This window comes from Chlamydotis macqueenii, chromosome 5 (genome assembly GCF_036417535.1).
Source record: "Chlamydotis macqueenii isolate bChlMac1 chromosome 5, bChlMac1.mat, whole genome shotgun sequence".
NCBI lineage: Eukaryota > Metazoa > Chordata > Aves > Otidiformes > Otididae > Chlamydotis > Chlamydotis macqueenii.
The window spans coordinates 57051791-57078233 of record NC_141560.1 but is presented as its reverse complement, the minus strand read 5'-3'; the positions used below and the strand labels follow the sequence as shown (position 1 = coordinate 57078233).

The following is a 26443-nucleotide window of genomic DNA, read 5'->3' as shown; positions in this document are numbered from 1 at the left end:
CTAGCACCTAAGAACAGGACTGGAATGAAAAGTGAACCTAATACTTAGAAGAACAGAACAAAGCCAGCTGGCAAAAATTAGTACTGGGAGGAACAAATAATGAAATATTTATATGAATATCACTTACTAGCTCAGTTTTTGCCTTTTACTTCTAAAACTATCATTTAGCCACATAAGATACAGCAGCCTAGACTTTTATTTCAGAATTTACATGCGTGCTCCTTCCTGTGCTTATTCAGAGTGGGAAATAGGTATTTTCATCACTGAGGCCTTAAATGTTTTGAGAATCAGCTACTCAGGATATTAACTCAGTTCTCTTCTGTCCTACTGGAGCAGGACACAACTGTTCAACTTCAGCAGCAGGACTTTCTGCCAACTGGAAGAGTATTGTTGGCTCTAGGGATTCTTCTGTAGAATTAATTGCTTGCAACAATTTAACAAATTCATTATTAATGCTTAACAGATTCAGCTAAAAGTATTTTCAATCTAATGGTTATATGTTTTAATCTACTGCTAATTTGCATAATATTTAGTAGTCAAATGGTGTTAACTCACTTCCACATCCTGACCTGACCTTCACTCACAATTCTTCCTTTTCTGCAATTCCTCAACTTGGTTCAATTCACTGCAATATCATAATCAGTCTGAATCCTTCTTTCCTGAGCTTACACGTGGCTAATAGTTGCATTCAATGAAAACACTGCTTACGCTGCTACAGCTTTTACATTGCACTTGGCTGTCTTTTCTGTATTAAGTGAAAAACAAGAACACTACCAGCAATGTTATGTTACTCATGATAATGCTGCTTAGGAAAGCATTTCAGAAACAACACTTAACGTTCCACTACTTGCTGGAAAGAGCTGAATTTTGACAATCTCTTTTTCTGATATTACAAGCTTGTCTGTACTAAGTGATTACATTACTAAACCAACCATCCAGAACATCCAGCCTTTGATTTAGTTATCAAATACATATATATTCTCCTAGGTATACCAGAGTATTTTAAAAGCCATGATCACACATTCTTACAATTCACACCTAGTCATTATTGTGAATACCTAAGCTATTACACACTCCCACTTTCTTAGAGGATCAAAATATCCCTGCTAGATATTCAATACTGATCAAACAATATGGAGTTTATAATTTACAGACAAAACAGTACTGGAATAATTTGTTTATTGTACTGTGAGCATCAGTATATATTAGAGACAAAGAAAACATAACTTCCAGGACAAAGAAAAAAACCTGGAGATTTAAAATTTTGCTCAGTATCAATCATGGAGAACCTATAAATTATCTGCTGGAATGCTTTCAGCTCAAAAGCTTGGCTTCTACAATTACAGAACACTGAAGAATATAAGATGTTCTGGATCCCAAAAGCCACATACCTAAGGTTAAATTGTAAAAGACCTGAAAAGACATTAGGTAAAATTTATAAACTTGTTTTCTTCTGAGACAGATTGATCTTATCTCCAAGACTCAGGGCCATTCCCTGTAAGGAAAAGAAAGAAGACATTCATGACACTTCAAAATAACTTTATCTATATTAAAATGGAAGTTCCACATACAGAAATCTATGAAGTTAGTGGCATGGAAATTAATGTGTTTCTAACTGTTCATTGCTCCTTGGAGGCGGGGCTGGACTAGATGACCCTTGAGGGTCCCTTCCAACCCTAACCATCCTATGATTCTATGACTTCTTTATATACATTATAGTGCACACCTTAACACTAGGTAAAGGCTAGATCTACATATATTATTGAAACAACGAAAACTTAAAGTTGAGCTAACTGCTAAATCTGTTATCAATACAAAAGGCAGAAAAATAAAAAAGCAACCCTTTCGACCTCCCACCAGTTGAAAGTATGCTGCCACCAAAGAAATTACAATTGTCATTCCAGCTACTGAACTTCACCTGTTGAAAGTCTCAGCACTGATACAAACAATCAATGCACTAAAGCTATAGAAAATAATTTAATCACAGAACTATATTAATATTGCATTGAAATTGAATAAATCTCAAAAGAAACTGCACAAACAAATCCACCTAATCAACAACAGAATTATCTCAAGATGAAACTAAGCTAGCATATATAACTGAACGCAGTCTTATGTAAAAATGCCACCATAAACATATCAGAAACATTAATTTGAACAGTCTAAAATCTTTACAATGACATCACATAAACTAAATCGTTTTGTGTGATGAAAGCGAAAATTCTCAGGCACTCCTTTATTGTAAGCTGTTTAAAATACTTTTATTGGTATGCTTCCTATTTTGTTATTAAACAGTTCCAAATTTTGTGCTTCTTTTTAGTTAAGAGGTAGAAGTTCTAGAACTCAAAGCAGACCCATAGATGTACCTTTAGAAAATAATTCTACTGAAAGACTTTGGGGTTTGTTTTGTTGTTTTTAAAAAGAAGCAGTGAACAGCAACTACATTCATAAAATGTCCTTGTTGTATGAAATTGAAATGTATAGTTCAGCAGGAAACAGATCATGGAACCTTGGGGAGCATTTGCTCTTTATTTAAAAAGAAATCAAGTATACCATCCTATTTGCAGTGTTATAGATAAAATAAGAAAATCTTGTCCCAAAGGCCTATTTTATGATAATGCACTGGGACAGAAGATGGACAACGTGGTTTCAGAGTATGATTACACCTAACTAAAAAGCCATTCTTTCCTCACAACATGTGTGTAAGATATTTTTTTAAAACTAAAGCTGAAATTTTGATATTCATCTTCCCTAAAAATTTTCCCATTTACCTAACACTAGAAACTAACTAATGTCCAAAATGTGCAAGTTTTTAGCATGCTCAGTACGTTTTCCTAAAAGTGACAAGCAGAAACACAGCTCTAAACAGAAGTCACATTACCTGACTCTTTGCACGGATTCGTATGTGACCAGTGACAGGTGCCTCTGGTCCAAGATGAATTGGCTTTTCAATGCTGACATTTGCAAGTGCATCTTCTCCAAATATGGAACGCGCGTAAAGATTTGCTGCCATAAAGCCACAATAACCAGAAAGTGCCTACAAAAAGCACATTTGAACTCTTTAGAAAGGTCAAAATCCTTTAAATACATTTTAATTCATCCTACGTACAGCTAGGCACATATCAGTACTTAACATTTAAACTTCTTTCTCTGCATACAAAATTTTCTAAAATGTGAGAATTTTGCAATGGGAAACAGTAGTGGTCTTTTTCTAAAATTAATACTGAAAGATATGCAATCTACAATACTCATCAAAACAAAGCAGGATGTCTTTTTATGATCTGATTTAACGAACAGCAAAATGGCAAAGAAACTAAATAGCAGCAATAGCTACTATCTCTATTTTGGCTACTGTACGTATATTAGCTAATAGCTATTATATATCAAAAGCAAATAGCTGTTGTGTATATATATTTTACTTTACAACAAAAAGGGTAAAAAAAAAAAAGCATAAAAACACACAGTTCCATCAAACTTTTATTAGAGCTTACCTACCACAAATTAAAAGAGAAATTCCTATTTTCTAGCTGGGCAAGAAATGATTAAGTGATCCACAATTTTGATAACAATAACTTGCTTTTACTCATTTCAGAGCATTCATTTAAAATTTTTGAAGTATATGTACTATTTTATACTATAAACAAGCATCTCTAATAATATTTATAACAAATGCTAAAAAAATTAAACAAACTACAGAAACTAAAAAGGGTGTGTAAAACTCTTCAAGTAGTTAGCTCACCTTCTCTGGAGTCAGGCATTTCATATTGGTTGACTTCAGTATGTGCTGTAAGTATTCATTTAGATCAATTATATTGGTATTCACTGTAACCTTCAAGAAGGGAAAAAAATGGCAATTACTTTCATTAGCATCTCAGGCATTTTTGAAACAATCTCTTCCTCAGAGCTCTGAAAGAGCAGATTACTGCTACATTTCGCCTTGAGGAACACCATTCAGTAAACTAGTTCCAAGTCACATTATGTGGTGACATCACACAATGTCTTCACCTCCTCCATCCACTTGTTAAAGAGTGGGAATTCCATGCTCTGACCATGTTTTCTAATATGTATTAGGTGAATACGATACTCTGCTGAACACATAGACTCCCTAAGCAAATAGTATACTTCCTATCTGAATATAGTTTACACATTGCCAGTACAAGAAAAAATGGTATCTAGTCCAAAAGCTTGCTCTTAACCAATGATAAAAATCACTTTCATATTTCCCTTGTAGCAATAAATCTGTCTGGGCTCTGCTGGCTTCCTCATATTGAGTATTGTGGGTCTTCCTTAAATTGCCTTTTAATACATCTTTTAGGAGAAGTTTACAAATGGCTAAGGCTTCACATATTATGGAATAAAATGTATTAAATCCACTCTCAAGTGAATACATGTAAATACCTGCAGCAAACATTGCTACAGTTTGCATAAAATATCTCCCATTCTGTTCTAATGCTTCTGCTCTGTTCTAAAATTTTGTTGCTCTGTTGCATCAGATTATCTCCCTTAAATCCTTTTTTCACAGGTCTGTAACTAACAATTCAGGCACCCTCTAATATTAAGGTTACCTACCATTTTGTCAGTCTTACATAGCATCCATAACCATTCTATGCTACAGCTGTATTGCAAAGTAATAAAGTGAAAGATATCCTTGCCCACGGCAGGGAGGTTGGACTAAATGATCTTTAAAAGGTCCCTTACAACCTAAAGCATTTTATGATTTAAGGAAAAAAAAAACAAAACAAAACAACAGAATTCAGACCTGGAGAGGCTAAGCAGTATGACTAATTCTGCACTGTCAGCGTGAAATTATACTTGTCGCTAACTCACCTTTGAGCCAAAATACACAGCAAACACCAAGCAATTTTGACATCTTCTGTATAGGAGGTAGGGCTCAATGCACATACCTCTTTCGTAAGAAAAAGCTAGCTATTGCATCACTAAGCTTGTGAAACCGATAACAATAGGAGAATGAGTTCCTTGAGGCCAACATCCAATGCAGATATGAATGAGGTTTATATCACAGTAGATAATGTTGATGTAATGAGCTGATGTAGAAACAAACAGAATTATACCTCACCAACAAAAATCCCAAATAACATATAATAAATAAAACTAACTTTGTTTTCCCACTCAAATTCTGCCCACATCTGTCTGAACTCTGCATCCGTGCAAGAAGCAGGCTGGATGTAATCCATGATGTCAATGTGAATATCACTGAGGACCACACAGTTTCTGTCGCTGGCTGCTCCAGAAACATCATACACTGCAATATAAAACACAAGCCACCTTAATGTTTAAAAAAGTGAATTTGCACTAAATAAGAGTGCTCAGTTACCACTTGTCAGAACAACAGTCAACACTTTGATCAATCTCATTGCTGACCTCTATCCTCTTCAAGGGCTTTTACCCAGTTGCCACAGAACTTTGAGTTAAGTGTACTCAGTCTTTCAGGTAAAGTTGCCTAGTTCATTTAAAATTCAGAGACTTGAGTTCAAGTATCATGCTGACAATCATTCTAGAGGTAGCATGCTCTACTATGATTTTAAGTGACATTTTTTTTTTTAAAAAATCGTCACTAAATATTTATACATTGTAGACCATTTGATTTCCTCTTCCAAGTGTTTTAATTATTTTTGAGCTCATTAAGCAATTAAGAAATGCTACACATTAACATTAATTTTGCACACTGAATTGTTTACTTACCAATATTGCCAAAAATTATTCCATTTTCTGTTGAAGCAACTTTGACATTAGCTTTAATGTTCGCAAAATCATGTGGAGCAAGTGTCAGAGGAGATGGTTTTTCCACAAGTTTTAAATCACCTGTGCAAGGAAATTGGAAGATCAGGATCAGGAAACACTAACAGCACACAATGAGTGTAGCTTTTAAAACACTTTTTAAAAATTTTCTTGTCATTCAATTCTAATGTCTAAAGAGTTGCATTAAATACTACCATAAACGCATTAGCTGATTTGGAATTTCTTATTGCGTTGGTTTTAGTACAGTTTGCTACCCGCAAGACAAAATAATTTACATTACATTAAGAATTTAAGTGAAAATATTAGTATACTGACCCAAACCCCAACAAAAACATATGTAAATACTGACTTAAATGGGCTTCAGACTGAGTCTAGTATGAAATTGTTAACAGTTAGGAAATAGTTAATTCTACCTTGTGTTTTAATCACCAACATCACAATACCTAATCCTACAGTCAAGTGTCTCAACACCAAAGTTCAATGTCCAGTATTACATGCACTAAGCTATTTATAAACAGGTCAAAGTATCACCTTGATTTTGAATGTAATTGCTCTCTGGAAACATTAAGAGATATATTTTTCCTAATCCTTAAGCAAGCACCTGTAAAAGACTCCTTAGTTCTATGAAACTGTGCAATTTGAGAACACAGCATGAACAGTATCCGCTCTACACACGAGTGATGCGTCAAGTCAGCTTTTACAATGTATCTGAACACACCAACTCAGAAATACAGAATTCCACATTACTGAGCTGACAAATAGAAGATCACAACTTATTAAGTAATATATTTGTTTTCTTTATTGCCATCACTAGTCTGATCGAATGATTTACAGAAGATTAGGATATTTACATCAATTAAAAGCATAAAATGCACTCTCCTAATACATTGTAAACATATTTTAACACCAAAACAGAAGATAACTAATAGGAAACTGGTCACTGTTCTTGGATTATTTGCTCCAGTCCCTCTTCTAACAGAAATAAATGAAACCTCAGTCTTGTTCAAGCAAGGCTCTGGTACAGCTGTTGGTACAAGAAATGGTTTCAGCTGAGTATCTGCAGTATTTAAATACTTCAGGCTGAGTGCAAGAACCACCTAGGGCAGACAGCTTTCTGTTGCCTGATGCTTGGCTTGCTCCATACCAGTTTGTATTTTGTCCTCTTACTCTATGGTAACAGCACAATGGGGAATAAGTGTATAAAAAAAACCCAAAAAAACCTGTCCATACTTCAGGAAAAAGAGAGGAAGAGAAATGGAATGCTATTTTTCTATTGAAAAAAAAGCATGAAAAAGTTCAAAATCTGACCAGGCATCATCAGATAATACCATCAGTGCCAGTAGATACAAGTTTTCCAACTTTCAGAAGAAAAATATATTTTTAAAAAATATCCTTTGAAAATGGTAACTAGCTAGCACAAATTTTGAAGTATTTAGAATCATAGAATCATAGAATCATAGTATGGTTAGGGTTGGAAGGGACCTTAAAGGTCATCTAGTCCAACCCCCCTGCAAGGAGCAGGGACATCCCTGACTAGGTCAGGTTGCTCAGAGCCTCATCCAACCTGGCCTTGAACGTTTCCAGGGATAGGGCCTTCACCACCTTTCTGGGCAACCTGTTCCAGTGTTCTATAACCCGCATCGTAAAAAATTTTTTCCTAATTTCTAATCTAAATCTACCCCCCTCTATTTTAAAACCATTAACCCTCGTCCTATTGCAACAGGCCCTACTAAACAGCCTTTCCCCATCTTTCCTGTAGGCCCCCTTGAGGTACTGGAAGACCGCTATCAGGTCTCCCCGGAGCCTCCTCTTCTCCAGGCTGAACAGCCCCAACTCTCTCAGCCTGTCCTCATAGGTGCTCCAGCCCTTTTATCATCTTCGTGGCCCTCCTCTGGACCTTCTCCAACTGGTCCATGTCCTTCTTGTGTTGGGGGCTCCAGAACTGGACACAGTACTCCAGGTGGGGTCTCATGAGAGTAGAGTAGAGGGGAGAATCACCTCCCTCGACCTGCTGGCCACACTCCTCTTGATGCAACCCAGGATGCAGTTGGCCTTCTGGGCCGCAAGGGTGCATTGCCTGCTCATGTTAAGCTTCTCATCCACCAGCACTCCCAAGTCCTTCTCCTCAGGGCTGCTCTCAATCCATTCCCCGCCCAGCCTGTATTTGTGCCTGGGATTGCCATGACCCAGGTGCAGGACCTTGCACTTGGCCTGGTTGAACTTCATGAGGTTGGCACGGGCCCACCTCTCCAGCCTGTCAAGGTCCCTCTGGATGGCATCCCTGCCTTCCAGCATGTCGACGGCACCACACAACTTGGTGTCGTCGGTGAACTTGCTGAGGGTGCACTCTACCCCACTGTCCATGTCACCGACAAAGATGTTGAACAGGGCCGGGCCCAGCATGGACCCCCGAGGGACGCCACTCATGACTGGTCTCCACATGGACATTGAGCCGTTAACCACCACTCTCTGAGTGCGGCCATCCAGCCAACTCCTTATCCACCGAGTGGTCCGTCCATCAAACCCATGTCTCTCTAGTTTAGAGAGAAGGATGTCATGCGGGACAGTGTCAAAAGCTTTGCACAAGTCCAGGTAGATGATGTCAGTTGCTCGTCCCTTGTCCACCGATGCCGTCACCCCATCATAGAAGGCCACCAAATCGGTCAGGCACGATCTGCCCTTGGTGAAGCCATGTTGGCTGTCACCAACCACCTCCTTGCTCTCCATGTGCCTTAGCATGGTTTCCAGGAGAATCTGCTCCATGACCTTGCCAGGCACAGAGGTGAGGCTGACCGGCCTGTAGTTACCTGGGTCTTCCTTATTCCCCTTTTTAAAAATTGGGGTTATGTTCTGCTGAGCTTGGAGGAGGTGCTCCTTGAATACAGACCAACTTTCCTGGGCCCCTCTTCCCTCCAGTGCCGCCTCCCATGGCACTTGGCCCATCAGGTCCCTGAAGAGGCTGAAGTCCGCCTTCCTGAAGTCTAGGGCAGAGAGCTTGCCATGTAGTTTCCTTGCTGCCCCATGGATCTTGAACTCCACCGTGTCGTGGTCGCTGCAGCCAAGGCTGCCCTTTAGTTTCACATCCCCCACCAGCCCCACCCTGTTGGTGAGCACAAGGTCGAGCATGGCACCCCTCCTTGTCGGCTCCTCTATCGCCTGCAGGAGGAAGTTGTCATCCACGCATTCCAGGAACCTCCTGGACTGCCTGTGCCCTGCCATGTTGTCTCTCCAACAGATGTCGGGGTGGTTGAAGTCCCCCATGAGAACCAGGGCCTGTGACCGTGAGGCTGCTCCTATCTGCCTATAGAGCACTTCATCTGCTCTGTCCTCCTGGCCAGGCGGCCTGTAACAGACCTCTACCATGACGTCCCCTGTCCGTCCCCATCCTCTAATCTTGACCCATAAGCTCTCTGTCAGCTCCTCCTCCATCCCCAGGCGGAGCTCTACGCACTCCAGCCAGTTGCTGATGTAGAGAGCGACACCCCCTCCTCGTCTCCCCTTCCTGTCTTTTCTAAAAAGCCTATACCCCTCCATGTTGACGCTCCAGTTGTATGTGTCATCCCACCACGTCTCCGTGATGCCAACGAGGTCATAGCCCTGCTCATGTGCACACATCTCCAGCTCTTCCTGTTTATTCCCCATGCTGCGTGCATTGGTATAGAGACACTTCAGCTGGGCCCCCGACAAAGCCGACTTGTTGGCTGGAGTGACAGGGGTGCTATTGGATCGCAGTTTAGGTTCATTTGCACTTATCTGTGATCCCTCCTCAGCTTCTGGACCCTCGGTGCTGGCACTGGCGCCATGCTGACAGCAGTGGGCTGAACTGTGCTCCCCCTCCCCCAGCAACACTAGTTTAAAGCCCTCCGGACGAGCCTGGCAAGTCTTTGTCCAAGCACACTCTTCCCCCTCTTGGTTAGGTGCACGCCATCCGCCCCTCGCAGCCCGGGCTTCTCAAAGCACGCCCCATGATCTAGATACCCAAAGCCCTGGCTGTAGCACCACTCCCTGAGCCACGAGTTAACCTGCCAGATACATCTGGCCCTTTCAGGTCCCTGCCCTTCGACCGGGAGGATTGATGAGAAACTCCTTATAACTAGGTGCCAATGCCCGGTACCTCACTGCTGCCCAAGGGTTGTTTTGTTTCCACCAGTACTCCTTACCTAGTGTAGCTAGTTCTAGTGTGCAGTTCTGCAGAGTATCACTGGTCTGGTTAACCACAAGCACATCCAGCACGATGTCATACTGATTGACATGGACATACGCTTCTGCATAGACAGGGTCCGAGAAACCTGTCAGTTGAGTAACCTGAAAAAAAAAAGTTTAAGGTATTTTTCTTCTCATAAACCAGTTTAAAAAGTGGAATGACATCAAACAATGACGGAAAATAAGAATAAAGTTCAATTAAACCCCTTACTCTTTAATATGAGCCTCCAAAATCAAGCAGGTATGCAAAGAGCTTTTAATTTCACAGAACTAATTTGCTAGTATGAAAAAAGGGGGAAAATGGAAAAAACACTGCAAACAATCACCACAAGCTTTGTGTAGAAAATAGTATTTAAAGAAGTTGTGGTGTTTAGAAAACTAAAGTTCATGCTTAAGTCTTCCAAAATAAACAGATTTTATCGATTTAAAGCTAAATACACAGTGATTGTCCGTATTATTCATATAAATAAATTTAGCCGCATCTTTCCTTCATATGTCCTTTTGCATACACACTACAATTACAAAATCTTTACAGATGAAACGTATTCCGAACCGAATTCACATAAATTCCTAAAATATGGACTGTAATGTCATTTATTCTCAACAAGATCAGCAGGACAAAGAAATGTTGACTTAAAATGAAAAGGTACCTTCTCTGCAGGTTCTGGTAATCAGCAGAAAAAAAATGGTATAAAGAGTAACAAGGACGCCCTGAACTTGGCAATAGGATATGGCAGCCAAAGAACGAAAGGAGTTCTTCATCACTTGTGACATCCAGGCAAAGTGCAAGGTTCTGCACCTGGGTCATGGCAATCCCAGGCACAAATACATGCTGGGCAGAGAACAGATCAAGAACAACTCTGAGGAGAAGGACTTGGGAGTGATGGTGGAGGAGAAGCTCAACATGAGCCAACAATGCATGCTTGGAGCCCAGAAAGCCAACCGCATCCTGGGCTGCATCAACAGGAGTGTGGCCAGCAGGTCGAGGGAGGTGATTCTCCCCCTCTACTCCACTCTCATGAGACCCCACCTGGAGTACTGTGTCCAGTTCTGGAGCCCCCAACACAAGAAGGACATGGACCAGTTGGAGAGGGTCCAGAGGAGGGCCACAAAGATAATAAAAGGGCTGGAGCACCTCTCGTATGAGGACAGGCTGAGAGAGTTGGGGCTGCTCAGCCTGGAGAAGAGGAGGCTCCTGGGAGATCTTATAGCAGCCTTCCAGTACCTCAAGGGGGCCTACAAGAAAGATGGGGAGAGACTCTTCAGTAGGGCCTGTTGCGACAGGACTAGGGGTAATCGTTTTAAAATAGAGGGAGGCAGACTTCGATTAGATATTAGGAAAAAATTTTTTGCAATGAGGGTTGTAGAACACTGGAACAGGTTGCCCAGAAAGGTGGTGGAAGCCCCATCCCTGGAAACGTTCAAGGCCAGGCTGGATGAGGCTCTGAGCAACCTGATCTAGTCAGGGATGTCCCTGCTCCTTGCAGGGGGGTTGGACTAGATGACCTTTGAAGGTCCCTTCCAACCCTAACCATTCTATGATTCTATGATCCCTGCTCTCTTCCTTGTGAGCCTTACTTAGGCTCTTCAGACCAGTAAACAATCTTAATTATTTCTCCATGTTCCACCATCTCAGCATTGTCCAAGTCTCCTCCTTAGTCTTCTCCTCCCATGTAAAGGAGATAACAACTTTAAGAACAAGGGCTTTTCTCTTTCTTTTGATTCTAACCAGGAAATAACCAGGTCTTTCCAATCAGTTCATCAATTCCAGCCTGTGATTCCCAAGGCTGATACTTGTGCATAAGCAGCACAAAGTGTATAACTAAAACACTGACTTTCACATTACCTTATTAAGTTTGGATGCAAGAGGATCAGTAGCCTCTTTCCTCTGTGTGTTTCCCATTGCTGCAAGAAGGCTAAGCTGAAACTGGTCTTCTTTTGAGCTCATTTCATTTTTAGCAGTAAGCTGCATGAAGGAAATGGGATCATCTGGCTGAACCGTCACATTCCTCTTCTCAGATTCTTTCTGCAGGACGAAAATATTCAAGAATGGATGATTAATTCCATTCCTTAGCGCAGAAACACAGTCAAATAATGGCTGACTTACAGTCAAATGGTGACATTTCTGGGACCTGACTGGATGTGAATTTATAAAAAATTCCGAGTGTTTATGGTTACACACTTATAACAGCCCACCTTCTGAGAAAGCTTCTCCTCTTCTAGCTTGGCTGACAGCATATGAGAGAGGGACTGTCTGCATTCTTTGTTGAAAATATCATTCATGAGAGGAGAACATTCTGACAAAACTTTCAGACACAAGGAAATACGATCCACATCGTCATCGGTAATCGGCTTCTTAGGAAGAGAGGACTTTCCCAAATGGAGAATAGTAGCCATCAGGAGCATAGATTCAGCAATAAAGGACTGAGAAGGAGGACAACGGAAAGAATGGAAGGAGGTTATTGCATTTTACACAGCTTTACAAAAATGTTTATTTCTGACTTATTTACAAAAAGGTGCACATAATCTGTTCAGAGATTTTATGACTTTTATGACTTTTTTTTTAGTACTTATTACCTAGAAACCAAGCAGCATGATTTAGAGAATGTCTAGATAGAGTGGCTGGACAGCAGTAGGCCCTGTTTGTGACCCAAATTATCATTTTTATCCAATCATGTAACTGGCACTTCACTTTGGACTTAACCCATTTTGCATCCGTTTAAAAGAAAAAAGGCAACAACCAGGTCTTCTTTGCAACTACAGTGAAAACACATTAGATGACTTACATTTTGTTTCTTCTTTTCCTGAACTAGTGACACATATCGTAAAGCAATCTTAGTTAAAGTTGTAGCAAGAGAAGCTGCAACAAAGAAATCACCATCAAGTAGGAATCCTCGTAATGGAGGTCTGCAAAGACAAGTGATAATCAGAAAACTAGTTTTGGATGACACTCTTTAGTCCACTTCTTTTCATACCTTAACGTCCATACTGTACAAACAAGACAAGCTTGAAAGGTCTCAGAAGTTTGGGGGTTTTTTTTACTCTAAAAGTAATTTTACAGATACAGAAATATTCACAAGTCACATAACCATTTCCACACAGAATAGGGAGTGAAGTTAAAAGTGTAACAGATAATAATTTCCTTGTAGCTCTGAGATTACCATGACTAGTCAAGATGAAATAGTGCATCTGCAGTAATTAAGGAAATGTAGCAATTGTTCTAGCTACCAATGAAATAAACTACAGCAAGTATTAAGTAGTGCAAGGTGGTACCAAGAAAAGACAAATTTTTAATCTAAAGGCAACACCTCTGCATCCAATTAAAATTGTGAGGGGTCTTATGTAGAAATTATAGAGAATCAGCTAGAATTTAGGAAACCATAATTAACAATGTCTGTTTTTATATGCAGTAAGTTACAAATTTGGTTACAAATCCTAAGCAATTAGGCAATTTCCTATCAGATACCATCTTCTTGGGGTAATACCTTAGAACAGGAATTACCCCAACCACGAAACTCTGCATGAGAGAGAACAACACTTAAGAAAACAACAACAACAGCAAAAAACCAAGAAAAAAAAATCCCAAACCCAAGTCACTCCTGGCCTAATATGAAATCTTAATTACCTGTCTTCTTCTTTTTTGGCAGGTCGAGAACTACTGAGAGCACTCTGTGTTGCATAAGTGCCCATCTCTGTCACCAATTTTTGGGCTGGACCCACAGGCACCTCTTCTTCAGGTTTTAGCTCACCAGCTTCTTTCTTGATTTCCGATTCTACTATTGGGATCTAGAAACAACCAGGAAACAATTGTTACAATTAATATAAAAAGAGGTCTGCAGAAGGTTTTAATTAAAATTATCTGTATTGTTAACATTTTTATAAGTAAAAGGTCAGTTAGAGTGCAACAGTTTTGAGAGAATTTGAGGAGATAGGCAGATGTTAAAATATATACAGAAGCTTCCTAGCAATGCATAAAGGTCACATTGCACAGATTGTCTTAGATCCCTCTCAGAACCAACTCAGACTTAAGGCACTCTTCACTTTTTAGTGGGTATAATTAAATCATATCTTAAAGTTGTCATAATTTTCTGAAATAAGGAATTTCTCATCTCCCCTCTTAACAGATTGCACTTATTCTTGGTATATGATGGCTTCAGGTATGCTACTTAAAAAAAAATGAATAATGAATGCAAAACCCTAACTAGTTTTTACTTTAGATTTCTTATGCTCCAAACTCTGTTTCATCTTACCTGATTTTTTTTTAAATATCTTTTTCTTGAAAAACACACTGCATAATACTAACTAAAAACACAAAGAGCTAGACTAACAAAGTAAACACACCTCTCCAAGTGATCTGCGAACTTCTGTCATTACACTTTGTATATCTTCCTTTGTGCTGCAATATTCTCCAAGTATCCATAAAGCTCCTCGATAAATCCTAAGGCAAGAACAGTAACTTAAGTCATGCTTTCATGACATACTCAAACTAGCATCAAGGGAAGTGATTTGCGGTCAGGTGGTAAAGGCCAGCCTTGGCAAATTCAAGAGGATGCGACTGACAGAAAGCAAGTTTGATCAAGAACAATCATCCTTTCAGCCTTAGTAAACTAACGAACAAGTATATCAGAAGAGGTATATTCTCTGCTACAAATTTATTTCCATTTGTGTTAATCTTGATATTCACAAAATTATATTTATGATCACAATGAAATAACTCTACTGTATATAAACAAAGTTAGCTGTAATTTCTCCAGTTAACAGAGACAAACTAACTTTTCCTTCATACAGGAGAAAATGAAAAACAAGAATGAGTGAAGACTGGGGAAAAAAAAAATAAAGCTTTAGAGATTTTTCCCACTTAATGAGATTACAATAGAGATAGGATTCAGAGTTTCCTGTATATTAGAAGAATGGCAGAGAGGTGCCTTGATACACAGAAGTTCTCATATGACTTAACCATCAGAAAATCAAATTTTTATAGCCCTGAAAAGTACTAAAGAAGCTTTGCAGATTGCAAAGCCCAGTCTATGTTAGACTGGGTTTTCTAATAAATACAGTACGTATTTATTAGAAATAATTAAGTACAGTAAGTATTACCAGTTGCCTACAAGTGCAAATTCCTCGTGCAATAATCCCTTACTAACTCTGTTTTAAGAAATATTTCACTTTAGAGTTGGCCTTCATCAACAACTCTACCACTCTAGCAAGTGGAAATACAATTATCAATTGCATCATAAAAATGCAATTTGAATTTATTTTCTTCATTCAATACAACAAGCACCCAATATATCTTTTGTCCAAGTAGGCAAGAAGGAAGTTGTATCTAGAAGTCATCTACCCCAAAATACCTTAGCTTCAGTTATTCTTGTGTGTGGATTGCAAGGAATTTGGTACATACTTATTGACAATACACATTCAATGCAAGTGAACAACAGAGTGCTCCAATGTCTGTTTGGTGTTGTATTTTGGACTCACTTGACAGATTTAATAGCATGAAAGACTTCAAGCATCTTCTCAACAATAAGAGGTCTGAGGTTATCAAATCGCTGGATCGCTTCCCGCACAAACTCCAAAACATCAGCAGCTGCCGCTTCATTATTATCACTAAGGAACTCCATCAGCTAGCACAAAAGAGTGAACAGGAGCACAAATAGCAGCACCACTAAGTTTGTATGATAGTATTTCCCTTCTACATTCAGAAAAATAAAACTGTATATGTATCTCATGTTAAACAAAGGTGAAGTCAAACGGCCTTAAGTACATTCAAATCAATTACCAATTATCATAATCTCAAAATTGTTTTTCTAATGATACTAATTACTGCACTTTGAAGTAAAGGTACTCTTCAGCTCATTTCTTCAGAAATACTTATAAACAAACTCTCAGAACACAAGTAACTACAACATCAAAAGTCCTACATCTCTTTAGAGATTAAAAATAGTATTGCTTTGTGTGAGACCACTATTAGAAATACCTCAGCTTCAGTTATTCTCCAGGTTTTGGGTCTAGTTAGAACATATTTAATGACAATATAATTAAAATTTGCATACCACTGGAATAACATTTGCTGCCATATCTGGAAATCGAACACTACAGGAATGCAATGTACGAACAAGCAGCTGTCTGTACTTGTCTGTATCTTCGTGCTCTGTCACATTATTAGTTTTAATCACTTCCTTCTTCAGAACAATCACAAGCTGCAGAAAAGATCAAATAAAATTGAAGAAAGTCCCGTATTTTTCCAAAGAATAAAAAACAATGTAATGAAACAAAAGTAATATATTTTACCTCCTCCACATTTCTTGAGGAGACAAGATCCAGAGCTAGTTGAAGGGTTTTTTTGCGCACTTCTAGATCTGGGGTACTCAACACTCTGAGGATGTCCATAACTAGATCCTGAAACAATAACAAAATTATAACTACTGTGATCCTTTAAATTACTTCCTTTTCATATAATTCTGATTTTCAGTCCTCAAAGATCTTCAAAGACTTTCTGGATACATGACATATAATCTACTGACAAATAAGCAAGATATCCTAGGTATTAGGAACTTCACAGCGTTCATTTAACACATTCTACATTTACATGAAAGTCTACCAGGCAAGCTACATCATTAAGTCGTATTTGCGATTGTTAATTCTTATGCAGACAAGAAAAGCAGCAAGTCATAAACATAAAAGTGTATCCAAATACTAAAAACATATCAACAGAAGATTTAAACTTCAGAAGTACATTTTTCTGTACATCACAACAGTCGAAAGTTTTGTTCAGGAAAGAAAAGCCTTCGAAAATCTTGCAGGAAAAGAGACAGCTCAAATACCTGTAACACTCGTTCATGGGAGGGATGCTCCTTTAATTCAATCAACCGATCCAAAACAATCAATTTCACATTATTATCACTTTCTTTAATAATCAAATCTATGTAGCATTGGGCAGCTGCCTAAAATCAGAATAATGAAAAACATTTCTTAAGTAGTGAAGAGGAGAAATTGGCAAATTTATGAGAGAAATTCAGGAAAAGACACCTTTTACATTACTACTAAAGCAACTACTCAAAGAGTTGGCACAGAAATGAACCTGACAACAGGGTTTAAAACTTTCTGGTCCACTGTAAACATAGATTCCACTACCACATTACAAAAACTACACAGGAAGGCTCACAATGGCATCGACTTACAATACATAGACTTGATTTCAAATTCAAAGAAAGTTATAAATAAATAAATAAATTTCCTGGCATGCTTTGGGTCAGCTCTTAAGTACACAACAGGGCATGAAAAACAATTTAAAACAGTTGCCAGCATTAGCCTATCTAGATACAGTTTTAATGACAGTTTCTATGTATAATATTCCTACTCAACAAAAATGACTATGATAAAGCAATAATGTTGGAATTAGTACTCCTTCCGATTTTCTGAAACTATAATTTTCAGTGCTTTTACTCTAAATCTAGACTTGCATATTCTATTTTTGAAATTTCCATACAAGCTCAATATTTCCATATGATCTCAAATACAGTTGTACAAACATAAATCTAGGAACTCAAGGTCAATGTCAATCTTCACTGATTTGTATTTCCACTCCAGTCTGAAAAAAAAGTAATATTTACGAGTAAAGAAAGTCATTAAATCTCTGCAAATCTTCAGCTTTAGTTTGCTTTGCTAAATTTACCAAGAATATTGCAGGTTGGTACCAACTATTTATTGTACAACAGTTTGCACAGTATTCAGGCTTGTCCTCTACCAAAGTGACATGACGTCTGCTAGCTGCAGGCCTGCAAAACACAGTCTGTCTTTTTTTGTGACCAATTGTAAGAGATATTTTAAGACAGTGTTTCAAATGCGAAGTGGGAAACTCCATAGTGCTATTACATTCCATATTACTAGAGCCTTCGCTTTTTCAAAATACAGCATACAGTATTCATTCCAGCACACTAAAAGCTACTGAAATATCTGAAAATATCACTTTTATACCTTGATTGCTGTTGGTGCACTGGAGAGTGTAACTAGAGTACCTGCAGCTTCATACTTCACTGCAGGACTCGATGACTGCAGTAAGTTGTAGATACAGCGAATAAACCGAGCTCTCTCTGATGGATTTGCATGACAGACCTAGATAATAAGAACAATGCATAATTGGCACATAAAGACAAAAGAAAATAGCAATCATGCAGCTTAGTTGCTCCACTACCTTACAACAAGGAGAAAATTAAGCAGAAGGTGACAATCTTTTCTAGGGATAAGAAGCATCACTCACAGTTATCTAATTACAAAAGCTATTACAAATCTAATTACAAAAGCTATTAAAAAGGTATATTGACAATTCTATACAATCCTACAAGGACTTAAAATCTCAGATCAAAAGGAAAGGCATAGCCTCTGCTAGCTTCTCTAACAGATGCCCTGCTCATGTCCATGAAGAACAGTCTGATAACATACAGAGTACATCACAGCAAAACAGGTGAGATGTATTGCTCTACACTGTGCACACTTGAGCAGTTTATTGTTTGAAGAGACAAATCTTATTCAGCTCTACTAAACAATGACATATTCCTGATATGGACTAAATGCTAGCTACAATGCCTTTTCCAGCAACATTCTATCCCTTTTAAAAAAAGCAACCTAATATAATCTAACACATACATTTATTTTAAATGTGCCACAACATTTCCCTTTTACCTTATAAATTAGTTCAACAATAACCAACTGCAGTATGTCACCAAATGTCTGGACTTGATCAATACAGGTACTCAAGTAATCCAAAGCTCGATCCTATACAAATAAAAGAAATTAGTCTGAATTATTCTGAGTTTGCTCACGCAGCTATATTTTAAATCAAAACACAAACCAGCATATATTCAATTTGTCAACTTGAAATTTAAAAGAATTTGCAAAAACACTGCAACCCTGAAGAGCAAATGAAATTATTCTGTCTACAAATGGCAAAAAGAGAGATGAGACTAATGGTAATCAGGCACAAAAAGCATATACCTGTAGAGTAAATAATCCAAAACGCTAAACACAAATTGCCATTTCTTTCTTGTGTGACTACAAAAGCTATAAAACAGTGGGTAATGGAGCACTTCTCAATCTGGTTAAGCTCACTTGGCAAAACTAATTACTGTTTTCAGCACCAACCTATGCCTTCACCAAATACAGCAATTCTCCTTTAAAATGAAGACAGCGCTAAAGATCTCCTTAAACTTTTTCAGTTTCTAAATATTCCATAAATGGGTTAACACTACCACATACGTTTTTTTTATGAATATAAATAGTTTATACTACCAACAAACTACTGGCTATTTACCTAGCACATTGTCAAGTATTTAAACCAAAAAAAGTTTGAGGACAAGTATCCTTACCTGATCTGCATGAATTAGCATCATAAATGCATTCCTTTTGCAGCTGGCATCTTTCTCATTCACCAAGAAATCATGGATCAATTCAGGAGCATCAGGTATAAGATGTTCAAAATTTCTTTAAAAAAAAAAACAAAAAACCAAAAAAATATAATTAAAAAAACTACTGGTAAGGAGTAGAACCTAATGCTTAAGTGCATATCCTAAAGACAAGCGTTTACTAAAAATCAAAAAGCATAAAATGGTGATACATAGCTTTTGCCTAGCTATTTGAAACTATGAGCAGACTCAAGGAGCTTTAAAAAATTGTTATCATGACAGCTAAGACATTACCCCATCAATGACTTCTGTTTAACAGTAACATTCAGCCACACTGTTCACATAATGACTGCAATAATGATTCACATATAACTACAGTACATGAATAATGTCTCACTTCAAATAAATTTATACATGCATATTCCTCTAAGGATTCTTCTGTCTCTATGGTTGTGGACAATGATTACTATTAAGAACGTTTAGATTATTTAAGATAGGCCAATACAAATTAACAATCTGTAATATATTTGTAATAATTACAAATACAAGCAGCAGCACTACCTTTTGCTTTTCCAAAGAAGTCCATTAGAGGAGAAAAAGTCAACAAATAAACAAAACCCCATACATCACACCAGTGATTGATAGTTTTTTGAGATCTCAAAAACATTTATCAATACGACTAAAGCTAGCCTTGCTGTTCTGCATCCATTATTTTAAATTGTTCCTTGCATTTACCTATAAATCGTGTAAATTGCAAGAACTGCATTTCTGCGCACATAGCTGTGACGATGTTCTAGACATGCACGAATGGCTGGCATCAAAGGCTCCAACAGTTCTGCTTCTTTCAGCTTACAAAGAAAACGGAGAGTAGAGCCTCGGATAAATTCATTTGGGTGCTGAAGATCCTAAAATCAACAAGAAACATACTTGAAATGCCAGGCGAATCAACCTAATTGTTAAGCTTAGACGAATGCACTTGCTAGCATTCTCCCACACTAAGCTTTCCCACAGTACAAGTTCCCAGCATCCACAACAACACTTCATTGTCTTCTAATGAAGTATCTTCTTAAAACACTGCTGTCTCACAATATCGAGAAATGTGTATTTCTGTGTAGTAAAAATTGGAAAGCCCGGATGTTTTTTCTGCATTGTATGTTTTCTCTGATTACTAGGGCTGTGAAAGCTCACCCTGCAGGCACTCCTGCACACTGAATACTAACCTCTGGTGTACATTAGTTCATCTGCTTCCGACTCATTCCCAAAGAAGCTGAAGGCCCTTATTATCTTTGTGAAGGAGCGTCCCAAATACACCACAATAAAGTTATTCCAAAAATAGTGCCTTTTATGACCCGTGGTTTATGTCCCAAGACACTACGAAGACAGTAATCTCGTTACCTCTCGTCTTTGAGGCTCACTGACTTGGAAACGAAGAGCACTACATTTTTGTTAAGTCATAACAGTAAAAGAACAAACAAAAACTCCTTGGTAGCAAGTCTCCTGGTTATCTACAATTATCCATCTCTGAAGCACTGAGACAAAACAGTTAGAAAGGCAAGGCTGAGCATAAACCATTTTCATATTTATTTAATAACACAAAATTATATTATTTATATAAAAATCCAGTATAGTAACATAAGCAACGATATAAACAATGGGCTACCTTTCTGTATGCATCGCATACAAGGATCATTTCTTGCAAAAGCCTGCCATCTGGAGTGGTCTTTGGCACTATCTCCCAAAAGACAAGCAGCAGTTTTTTGATGGTATGATCTTGGAGAGGCAGTACAAAACGTATAATAGTCATCAGAAGACCAGGTAGTTTTTCACCATTCAGAATCATAATGATTACTTTCTTCAAGGCCTCTGTCTTCAACTTGACGTCTCCTTTTTCTAGAGGAGGAGGAAATGAAATCAGGAAGGCTAAGATGTCACAGCCAGTTCAAAAGGAATAACGACCTTCAGTGTCAGAAGATAGAAACTCCCTCTGAAGGAGTGCAATCCAGCAGATCCATACAATTTACACACTTACTTCTACTAAAAGAATAAAGAGCAAGCAAGAGATATTTAGAGAATAAGCATGGCGTTCAGACTTAATTCTAGGATCAACATATTGGAATTAACAGAGTTCAATAAATTTCATGGCTGTTTCAATGCTTACATTGAAACAGCCTTTGTCTTTTATACCAAGCTACTACAATGCACTCTGATGTTATACGTATACTAAATACTAACATTGCCACTTCTGACAGCAAGATATAGCAGTGCACTGAACAACTGACAAGACAACTTGTTGCTTATCACTGCATTACTTAAACCAGTCTGAGCCCAAAAAGGTATTACTTCAAACAGAAAGACAGAAAAAGATTTCAAATTTTTGCACAGACTTGGGGAAGGGGGGAGAGGCAATTAAAACAAATCACATAAGATAAATATCATGAAGTTTCTCCAAACACAGCAAACTAAAGAATGTACACATTTCAAAAATCAACAGAACAAAAGAAACACCAAATTGACTTGTTTGAAATTTAAAGATGTAAACAAAATTCTGAGAAAGGCACAATGAGAGAACGTGAGAATAACTCAGGTAAGATGGAGGATCCTTCAAATCATTGTCCATTACTTGCCTAGGTCATTTTTTAAGCTGATTTCAGAAGGTGGTTCTGAATCCATTGGAACGTTGATTAACGTGTAACACACGTTCTCTGCTGCTGTCATGGTTCTTGGTTACAAAAGTTTTCTCAATGGAAGAATTATTTTGACACAAATATCAGACAACCTAAAAAACAAGAAACAAAAGCCATCTCAAAGTTAACACGTTTTATTAACAAACAACACAAAAATGTTTTTGCAGCTGACTTAATAATTTGAAGGAATTGATGGGTTTCTTGAGAAGCCACATTCTGAATTTTCTGTTATGCTAAAATATTCCTGTTAGTACCAAAAAAATTAAGAGCATGAAATTTCCCAAAGACAGGGGAAAAAAAAAAAAAAAAGTACATGAAAGAAATCTTTCCAATGCTTAGAGCACAGTCAGAGATAACAGAAAGTGTACGGGCACCTTACTGCAGCTGACTGGATGCAGCAGCTTTTCCCTCATCTTCTCACTCCCTGATCTTGGCTATGTATTTCCACTACTTTCCCTGCAGCTCTCTGCCTCTCCAGGTGAACTGACCCAAGCTGCAAAATCAGCTGAAAAAAACATTACAGAAAAAAAAAGGGAAGAGTTTTTGACTTGTTTAACAAATTCAGTCAGCCTATGAAGGAAGCTTTGAAGATGAGTAGAAACTAAGGATGGGAGAAAAGACAACATAGTGGAAAGGGAAGCAGGACAGCCCTTTCACCTGCCAAGGATCCTCAGAGCAGCTTAACTGTACTTTCTAACTGCTCTGCTAGACACTAATGTGGAAACGAAGTATTTTTACGGTTAAAAGATGAGAACATTACAGATCTATCAAAGCTGCTGCATGGCTGACAGTTCAGATAACAAAATTAGCAGTTAAGCTCAATTGTCATTCTCATGTTTGTTTCTTCCTTAGGATCAAATAAAACTTTTTATTCCATCTATTAAGTAACAAAAAATGTTCAAGCTTGAGCTTGTTTAGTTAATGCTATGATACCATACTGACAAGCACGGTAAAGAAAATCGATACTTTTTATTACATGAGTAATTTTGTATTTTCTACAGAAAATATGTCCAAAAAAACACAGAAAAAATATTTTATCTGTGCTTTTATTGCTATCAATTTTCTCAGTCTTAGACTGCGTTTAACAAACCATTAAAACAAAGAAAATGCCTTTTTACTTTAAATTATGTTACTACACATCAGTCAAACATTGTGTAAAAGCACATATTTGTTTTATACAATTATTATTACTAATAACAGAGGCAAAAGAACTGAACAAAATGATCCTCCCATCAAAGGCTGTGATTTACATAAAAGATAAAAACACTGCAGATCTTTCCTCTAAGTTCGATGATCTTGAGCAGGGCCAGATCTCCACGACATAAAGCTTTCATGCCAGTTTAAGAAATTATTGTCTGGGGACACCAGCTCCTACCCTACACCACCTCTTTTATCTGAGCAGACAACTTTTGAGATACAAATCCTGTAAACTCTCCATTCCCACCTTATTTTTGAAGCAATGAGAAAAACAAACAAAAAAAATCCAACAGACTAACAAACAGCCATTCCCAGCCTGTTAAAAACACCACTCCACAAAATAGCTCTGATGAAAGATGAGGGAAGGTGCGACATGGAGTTGTAGTTGTAGTTTGAATGAACAGCTGAGATGCTACACAAACTGGTGCTGGGTCCGAAGTCCCTTTTCTCATCAAATGGGCACGTAGAGAACCTCAGGCTGAACAGTGCGCAGGTAAGTTGTTCCAGCTTGTGTTGTTTTCTTGTGTAGAAAGAGGCTACAGCCCAACTACAACAGTACAACTACTACCCCCAAAAAATAATTGCAATACAATTAAACAAACAAACAAACAAACAAAACCACTACCACCTCTTTCTGTTATGAATTCTGTATTTTTAAGGATTCCATCCTTTGGGCTCACTGACAAAAAATATCTGCATAAACAACTCCTGCTCATTTTTAGAAATATGGCTGTTTTCTTGCCTCAGCCACAGCTTTTTGCATACTTTTTCCATACTGTTATGCAGAATTCCTGCCTCAAAGCCCTGCAGGTAGCACCTTTGTCTCCAATAACGACTCACACCGACCATAAAGTAGATCTTTGCAAAAAGTAGACCAGGTTATCTTCAGTCATACAAAGATGTCAACTGCTGATATCCTCTCAAAAATCACAGCCAAACAGGTCTCTGAAGCATGAAAATGTGGAGTGTATTTGAGGCTCGGAAAAGGAGCAGGGAAAACCAACTCTCCTAAAATGCAGAGCTGAGAGACTTGGCACGGAGGACCACCACCAAGTCTTCCTCCTTGCCAGGCACCAAGCCTTGAAATGATAATTTAATCTTACAGAGAATCCCCACAGAAACAGAAGTGCTACTCTACTTCTTGAGGGTTGGACTATATGACCTTTGAAGGTCCCTTCCAACCCTAACCATTCTATGATTCTTCAGCAACAAATTTTCTGAGTACCTGTATAAGGAAATTGAAAGCATACGGTTTATACAATACAGGAAGACAAAAAGCCATGCCTGTTCTTCAGCTACATCCTCGGGAAGCCTTATCAACTCGGGTACCTTATGCAACAAAACTCTAAGAAAGCATGATTTTACTGATGTGCAACTTAGCACACAGAATGTAAAAAGGCTTATTAAAAGACCTCGAGTAAATTTATAGCCAGTTTAGGGAGATTGCCTTCTTAATTTTCCAAGCGATTACTTCTTGCTCAAAACGCCCGTCATTTTTAGCTATGAGTTAAAACTCAAAACAGGCAGATGTCACCGCTTGCCTGCCATTCCCCTGAATAAATTCAGACCTACCATACCGCAACAGCACGGCGCCTCTCGGGGAGCCCACGCCACGGAGGCTCACGAAAACGCGAGGCGGTCCTAGGCCCCTCCAGGCCCAGGACACCCCCTTGGCGGTGTTGGGGACTGCCCTGAGGGAGCCACCAGGAAGACGGCGGCGGGGCCGTGAGGCCTTGGGCCTGCGCGCCCCGCCGGAGCGGCGGCATCGCAACGGCCCGCCCCCCGCCCTGCACCCCCCAGCCCCGGCGAGGCCGTCGTTCCCCGGACGCAAGGCTCCATACCCGGTGGCGCGGTGGCCCTGTCCGCTCGAGTCTGGCCCGCTGTAGAGCTCTGCCCGCGCCGCTCCCGCTCCGGCGATGGCTGACGTGGAGCCGCTCCCTCCCCGGGCCACATCGATAGTACGGCGGCCCTGGCGGGACACGCCTCTCGCCCACACGGCAACGCGAAATCGCGTTTCCGAGTGGGCGGGGAAAGGGCGCGCGCCGGACCGCCACGAGGCCGGGAGGAGGGGCAGCGGGGAGCGGGGCTCTGCCGGTGACGTCACGGCCCCATGGTAAGCAACGTCAGCGGTACGGCGAGGCGGGTTTTCCCCCCGTAAGCAGGGGGGTGGGCTCAGTAACCCCCGGGAGACCCGGCTTTAAAAGTAGGAATGGGGGGGGGAAGAACCACACACACACAAAAATATAAAAAACATAAAAAGGAGGGAAAAAATAAACGGGAGGGGAGAAGAAATGAGATGGGGAAATAAATAGAGGGAAAAAATGAATAGAAGGAAATATAGTAAAATAATAGAGGAATAAAGTAAATAGAAAAATAATAGAGGAAAATAATAATAGAAAAATATAGAAAAATAATAGAAAAAAATAAAAGCACTTTGTCTAGTGCTTAAAACCAAACACACAGCCTTGACATTATTTGCTAATATTTTCAATGGATTCAACACAGTATTTAAACCCTGTTTTAAACACCATGCTTTATTAATTAAGATAGATGCAAGTTTTCAGTCTTTTTGTTTTTTTTTTCTTTAAAGTACATTGAGCAGGATATCATGCCCCTATGTGAGTCCACCTCAAAAACTCGTTTGTTATCCTTTTTGATGTATTCATGAACAAGAATAATAGAATGATCCAACATGGAAAATGAAAAAAAAAAAAAAAACAAAAACAAAAACCCACTGAACCAGCTTTGCTTAAAATACAGCATCCCACCAATTTTGCACCTCAGAAGCACCAACTCACTGGGCTTCCCTGCCCAACGTCCCTAAAGATGTCACCGTCAGTCCCAGACGTTGTGGCATTCAGCTTGGGTCCAAACAGGCACTGGGCATCCCTGGGTCAGGCCCTGCAGAATGAGCTGAAGGGACAAAACCCCGGAGAGCCTGTTTACTCAGCAGCAATGCAGACTCCACAGCTCAGGCAACCTGTAATGCAATTTTGTGTGCTTCCCTCCTTACTCCAGTTTAGGCCACTAGTGAGCTAAAAGCCCTTCGCTACCCCAAGTCTGGCTGATGGCTCTAAAGGAATCAAGTGACTCATTTCGGTTCCAAACAAGCTGGGGTTTACTAAAGCAGAGAACTCAAAAAAAAAAAAAAAACCCAAACAAACCAAAACACATGCTGGTTGGCAGCTTCATGCTTATTCA

The 26443-nt window shown here is 39.0% G+C and overlaps 1 protein-coding gene across 1 annotated transcript; it reads right to left on the bottom strand.

Annotated features, from left to right (window-relative positions):
- Nucleotides 1–1162: 1162 nt before the first annotated feature.
- Nucleotides 1163–25206, bottom strand: COPB1 (coat protein complex I subunit beta 1). The gene is made up of 22 exons (XM_086747957.1): nt 25084–25206; nt 21986–22137; nt 21022–21251; nt 20097–20266; nt 19326–19440; nt 18643–18735; nt 17938–18075; nt 16785–16904; nt 16252–16359; nt 16014–16160; nt 15439–15584; nt 14305–14401; nt 13589–13749; nt 12750–12870; nt 12160–12387; nt 11810–11989; nt 9921–10065; nt 5704–5823; nt 5118–5263; nt 3740–3829; nt 2882–3037; nt 1163–1495 (listed from the first exon to the last, which is right to left on the bottom strand). Exons 2-22 carry the CDS (start codon nt 22074–22076, stop codon nt 1436–1438), a joined length of 2862 nt encoding a protein of 953 aa, XP_086604083.1. The 5' UTR covers nt 22077–22137; nt 25084–25206; the 3' UTR covers nt 1163–1435.
- Nucleotides 25207–26443: the final 1237 nt, after the last annotated feature.